Source organism: Anneissia japonica, unplaced genomic scaffold (assembly GCF_011630105.1).
Source record: "Anneissia japonica isolate Jap-2015-1 unplaced genomic scaffold, ASM1163010v1 scaffold2471_len1564793_cov202, whole genome shotgun sequence".
Taxonomy (NCBI): Eukaryota; Metazoa; Echinodermata; class Crinoidea; order Comatulida; family Comatulidae; genus Anneissia; species Anneissia japonica.
The window spans coordinates 410,927-417,245 of record NW_022709610.1 but is presented as its reverse complement, the minus strand read 5'-3'; the positions used below and the strand labels follow the sequence as shown (position 1 = coordinate 417,245).

Here is a 6,319-nt window from a genome sequence, read left to right as displayed (position 1 = left end):
GGGTTTACGCCGAATAAAGCCAATCCAATTCAATCCAATCCAAGGTTAAGTTAATACAAGGAAAAAATTTTGAATGCATTAATCTACATTAAGTATAATAATTTCCTCTAGTTTATAGATAAAGCACTATACTAATTGCTTTACAAGTCAATCACCATTTTTAGTTAGTTTCGTAATTTATAATCAAACCATTGTAGCAGTGATTGGTTGTGATAACAAAAAAATATTTGACTGTAATGCCCCTTTCAGACAGACCTACAAAACGGTATTAATACCGTATTACTCGAACACCGGCGTTCTTTGTGAAAGGGTAAATACGCCTAAACGCCGGCTTCAGTTAGACCTCCTCGGGACCTAGTCTTAATACTGCATTAATACCGTAGCGAGTTTTTCCCAACTCGATGTGAAGGGTATAGGGTTCATCGCCGTCTTACGCACTGAGGCATAGCAAATCAGACGGTCACACGAGCAGCCATCAACCGCTGCTGCAGCCGATGAAATCGCTAGGTGAGGGTTCTTTTAGACACGAAAATTGCCTGCACCTAACTGTTCGAAATTCAAGCCAGCCTCGCCTTAAACACTTCCTAAATTCTTTCTTCCCTTGAACGAAATGCATTAGAAACCTTCTGTTTCTCAATTTATATGTATTGCAAACATAGCAAGCATTAAAAAACATTTGCAAAGCAGCAGTTTTATGACTTCATCCCTGGCCATATTGGATTAATGGAGTAAACAAAAACTTGCGCCCTCTTTGTTAACAAGCACAAGCGCCACAGACATCAAATACTCCTTGCCGCGAGAACCCTTTCAGACAAGATACGGTATTATTACCATATTTTAACTAGCTGTGTGAAAGGGTCTGCGCCGGCAATAACTGTGGCGTGATTAAGGTATTATTGTGGTATTTTCTGTCTGAAAGGGGCTTAATTTGTGTGAAGAACGTACAGAACTTAAATAATAGTATCATTCAAAGTAATGTGTAAATCAGGCTTACAAATTACATACCTGTTAATGTTACTACCACAGCAGTGAATGCATTTACTGCTTTGTAGAATCGACGTCCACCTAAGCCCATGCCAGCTATGGATCGTGCTGTACTTGTAGCCAGCATTTCCGCTATTATTCCCTCAACTATGGATACCTTAAGAGGGTTATCGCATGACACATCAAGAATCTCGACTTGGGTGGTGTGTAGTTCGGTTGGCGCCAAGAACTTCCATACTAGGATTACGTAACGGTATGCCAGAAGCCCACCAATAACTTGCAAAGCTATCTTCAAAATACCTTCGATGATAGAACATTGTCTTTTGATCATCGTTTCAAAAACTCTGGCTGGATTTCCAGATGCATCAAATGTTAGGCTATAAGCAAATATGAGAACAAACAGGACCACTGAATACACACCGATATTGTAGCCAGAAAAGATGATGCTATTCTCATATACACAGGCTACCAACTGAAACGTGCATAGTGATTCTGCAATGTACTGGTAGATATTTCGTGGAAGACATGACCGCAACACCTTACGTAAGAGATACGAAATGATGAAGATCCCAATAAATGAGGCAACTGATATCGCAATGGCCATCTTGTTTCTATTTTACAGCTTGTGTTGCATACTTCTGCTATTCAAATCTGTTGTGGAAAGAAAAATAAAAATTTATTATGAATGGTGAGTGGGTAATTTGACGGTTAATTATGTTTTGGTTGCTATGGTTTTTGTGACGATCAAGGTGCGTTAATCTCAGTCAAGCGTGTAGGGGTGTGCGAGAACTATGATCTTTGATGTCCCAAGATGTACGTCCTGTTGTTAATTGCCTTGATTATACGTGTTCCCCATGCGAATATAATACTACTGTACTACTACTAGTTTCAATGCTCTATTTTCTGTTTCTCTAGTTTTAATTTTTTTTTTTATTTGATCCACTCAAAAGCAAAATGAGTGGATTTAAGTCAACTCGGCTCTTCAATAATTCGGACTATACAGACTCGGCCCTTCACTAACTTGGACCATACAGACTCGGCCCTTCACTAACTCGGACCACACAGACTCGGCCCATACTGACTCGGCCCTTCACCAACTCAGCCCATGAACAAACTCGGCTCTTCGTTAACTTGGCCCTTAGCCAACTCGGCCCATATAATCAACTCGGCCCATAGACCAATACTTTATGGGAAAAATTATTGTAAATTCTTTTCCAATATATTGTTTAAATATTGAAAATTTTTAAGCTCGCATACAATTTGGCTTTCAGGCCACGATTTGTGACAAGGGTAATAAAAAAAAAGCAGCAGCCCAGGGCTTCTTTTTGAGGTTTTACTGTGATTTGAAGGCAAATGCGGGCTTGGTCCCAGTGGATCCTATTGAAAGGAGGAATTCTGACGGTGAAACAGGCGAGTTGGTTAAGGGTCGAATTGACAAAGGCTGATTTGGTGTATGGGCCGAGTCGGTTATGGGCCGAGTTGGTGTATGGGCCGGGTTGGTCAAGGGCCGAGTCCCAGGCTGATAGGCCTGTGCAGGGATTTATCCTCCGTGAAAAAAATTTGGCCCAGAAATCCGTCCGCGCATTCAGAAAATAAGGGCAGATTTCCATACAGATTTTGCTGAAAATTAGGCTTTGAACAAATCTTAATATATAACCAATGCACCGATTAGGATTCTGCACACCTATTTTCCTAGCGATTTTCCACACAATTTGAGCTGAATTTTTCGATATCCTCCGTGAAATTAAAATACGGGCCGAGTTGGTACGGTCCAAGTTGGCTAAGGGCCGAGTTGACTTGCTTTCGAATTTTCAAAATTAGTAATATCAATAGGCCTAATGCCATGGAGCAAGCCAAACATTCAGCCAGGCTTAAATTCAAGGCCTGTCACAGGCATAATAACGTGTGTATCACTATGCCTAGTCTCAGCAGGGTAGGCCTAACGAATATACTAGTAGGCCTACTACTGTCTAGGCGTAGCCCAAGACCGATAGTAAGGATAGCCCAGGACTTTGGTAGAGTACAGGGGATAGGCCTAGGCCTATATTTATTATGAGAGCATGGCCTGAGGATGAGGTCTAATTCTTTCTACCTACTACTACGACGACACTTTGCATACGCCTAGGTATATAAACAGTGGCGGCTCTAGGATATATTTTCTGGGGGGGCTAAGTTGTCCAACAGGGGGACTTGAGCTCGTAGGCTCGAGCTGAGAGAAGGGGTTGAGAGGGCCTACGCCCTCCTAAATGAAATTTTTTCAAAGAATATCAACCTCTAGATGGCGGAAAATGGCACTCTCAGACTGGTACGTGACAGACATGTTGGCTTGGTATGGGCCTATTTTTATATGTTTTATGGTCTGACCAGGGAGTTGTTATTTAGAAATAAAAAAATAACAACTCCCTGGTCTGACTGCCCGACGAGCTCTGTCCGGCGGGGGAGCTTGACCTGTCCGGTGGGGGGAGGGGCGCCGCCACTGTATATAAAGTGTATGCGACAAAAAGGAACGAACATCAAAACATTCAAAAGAAAGTAAAAAAAAGTGGAAGGAGAGGTCTAGGCCAATCGCTAGCCCTCTACGTAGTCACTACTAACTACGGGCCGACTTAAGTGGTTACTAAGCCTAGGCATAGCCTGCCTCTTACTCTTAGTTATTTAGCGTTCGCTAGGCCTACCCACATAGACAGGCTACAAAAGAGGTTACGGAATACGAGGTATAAGATAGACAGGTATTTAAAATACATTAATAGTACTATAATACTTGCGTATTGAAAATGGTAGCGACCAAGGCAATAAAGAATTAAATCACCTCTGCTGTAAAATCATTCATTTATTCGTTTCACCACCACCGGCGACCATCCAGATTTTACGTCACGTGCTTACTTACACGTCAACATCAAGTTCACACTACCCGTCAACATCAAGTTCACACTACCCTGGATCGATCAGCAGGTGGTATTAATTGCCGTAGCCAGGATTTTCAAACAGTGTGGGAAAATATCAGGGTGGACCATGTTTACGCAAAAATATAAAAAACCTGGACCCATTTTCTTTAATTTTGTCCATTTAATTTAGGCTAATGAGAAATCTGGACCCATTTTTCAAAATGTGAACCCATTTTATGCATAGAATTACATAATTTGGACCAATTTTTAAAATATGGACCCATTCTTTGTGGACCCATTAGAAAAATTGTGTGGGACTTTCCCAACTGTCCCAATAGCTGGCTACAGGCATTGGGTGGTATCCCCCATGGTATAGGCTAACTAGTAGTCCAGGGGCCAGGAACCGAAAAGGTGCACCCCGTCCATTTTGGCGGCCATCTTGGAAAAAACCACTTTCCAGTGGTCGGATTTTATAAGACTTTTTTCATGTTATTTAGCACACTCAATACTACCAAAATCCGTTGAAAAACCTTTTGTTGCAATTTTTTGGGGGTTAAACCTTATTTCTACTGTACTACTACGCAGATGACTAGTTATCAACTAGCTTAACAGTGACCGGGCTTCAGAATGCCATGATTGCGTTGTATCTTATGGTCTTCATTTTAATCCCACGAAAACGTCATGTAGGCCTATAATCTTTGGAAAACAAAAAATTACCAAAAAAAAAAACCAAAAAAAAAAAAAACAGAATGGACTCTAAATAACTGTTCATTGAAAATTTCCAATTCTGTTACTTATCTTGGGATTAAACACTAAAAGTAATTAAAAAGGCAAGCCACACACTGACGAACGTATGAGTAAATGTCAAAAGCGTTCTTTTCACTACAAAGTGCAGTATGTAACATGGATCGAGTATCGAAGTTAAGCTTCATGTGTGGAACAGTGCAAGACGGCATTGAGTATCCCTAAATATTGTAGATCAACACCATTGCTGCATGCTCTAAATCTACCTAAAATCAAAGATATTACCGATATTGATCTCTTGTCACAAATGCTTGTTAATGATTCCAGTTCTAGGGTAGTTTATTGCCATTTTTTTAATAGCGAAGCAAAGAATAGTATGTCGTATAGAAGTACAGTACTCTCATTGACAGAATCAAGGGTAATATCGATAGAATTGTATCCTTTGTTTCTGTTATATTTTTAGTAATGTATACAAGAAACATTTAAAGGCTGATATAAAGACCCACAATTGCATAAACCATGGAACCTGTGACTATAAAAAATTGCTTATGCAATAACGGTATTCATACAATCATTAATTTAACAAGACCATTTTAAATTTCCGCACTTATGATTTTTGTATTATGGATGTTAGTTCCTTTTGATTTGTGTTGTGAATTTTTATTGTATTTTATATATTTTTACCTTCCCCAGCCTGGGGGTATTTGTTGAATATATTGAAATTGAAATTAAAATTGAACAATTAATGGTATTGACAATAATAATGATAAGAATAAAATTGTATATATTTAGTTTTTAGCGTTTTGAATGTGAATTTATAGGTTAATTTTGCCTGAGATTTTGTGAATTCGGTGACATTTTATTTTCAAAATAATTAAATAACTAGACTGGGGGTGGTGTGGGGGGTGGCGAGCAACCCCTGATACGCCAGCCTACACGATTAATGCATTTTTTTTTATGAACACATTTTATAACAACACCGAGGCTGAAATTGCTTATAAAAACAAAATTAGAACAATTTGAGACTGAGTTAAAATGTTAAATGAGATTTGTATTTAAAAAAGTAGGAAAAAAATCATACTAGTCACATACTGGAACAAGCATCCAAGATTAAAGGATCCTCTGCTATGCCATATAATGTTTTATTGTCAATGCTTTTTAATTTATAAAGGCCTAATTTGTTTTTAATGTACACTTGTATTTTGTTTATATGGATAGCAATAACTACTACAAGCAAACAAACAGTAAAGTATTAGGCTAATGTTTAAATATTATAGGTTATAGGTCTACGTAATCTTATTTTGATCTTGTCTGTGCCTTGCAGAAGGTGTGACTATGAAATACCCTCTATAATACAGTACAGGAATACATTGCTATACAATACTAATTTTCTATCTTTGAAGTATAAATAACAAAATAAGTTTTGACCCTGAAAACGGCAAAAATAAAAAATAATTTAAAAAAAAAATGTCAAGCCTAGGCAAAATTTTACTGGTCCTTTATATAAAACAAAGTGTAGGCCCACTAGACAAAAAATAGACCTCCTCCTATACACCCCAGTAATGATTTTACTGGTTCTTCATATAAAAAGAAGTGTAGGCCCTACTGACAAAAAAAGAGACCTCCCTATACCACCCCAATAAATGTGTTTTTTCGTAACGTCGGTGTTCGTATGATTGTTTCCTCAGGTCAGGTACGGTAGTGGT

At 38.7% G+C, this 6,319-nt stretch overlaps 1 protein-coding gene across 3 annotated transcripts in view; it reads right to left on the bottom strand.

Moving 5' to 3' along the window:
• The window catches only part of LOC117106770 (aquaporin-11-like), an 11,990-nt gene extending 8,069 nt beyond the window's left edge, over positions 1 to 3,921 (bottom strand). The window contains exons 1-2 of one of the 3 annotated variants that reach the window (XM_033248208.1): positions 3,794 to 3,921; positions 1,006 to 1,635 (exon numbers count right to left, since the gene is read on the bottom strand). In XM_033248208.1, coding sequence (XP_033104099.1) covers positions 1,006 to 1,588 — 583 coding nt within the window. In that variant the 5' untranslated portion in view covers positions 1,589 to 1,635; positions 3,794 to 3,921. Of the gene's footprint in view, positions 1 to 1,005; positions 1,636 to 3,745 lie in introns of all 3 variants that reach the window. The other 2 variants (XM_033248207.1, XM_033248209.1) reach the window with 2 other exon arrangements.
• Between the last annotated feature and the right edge of the window lie 2,398 nt (positions 3,922 to 6,319).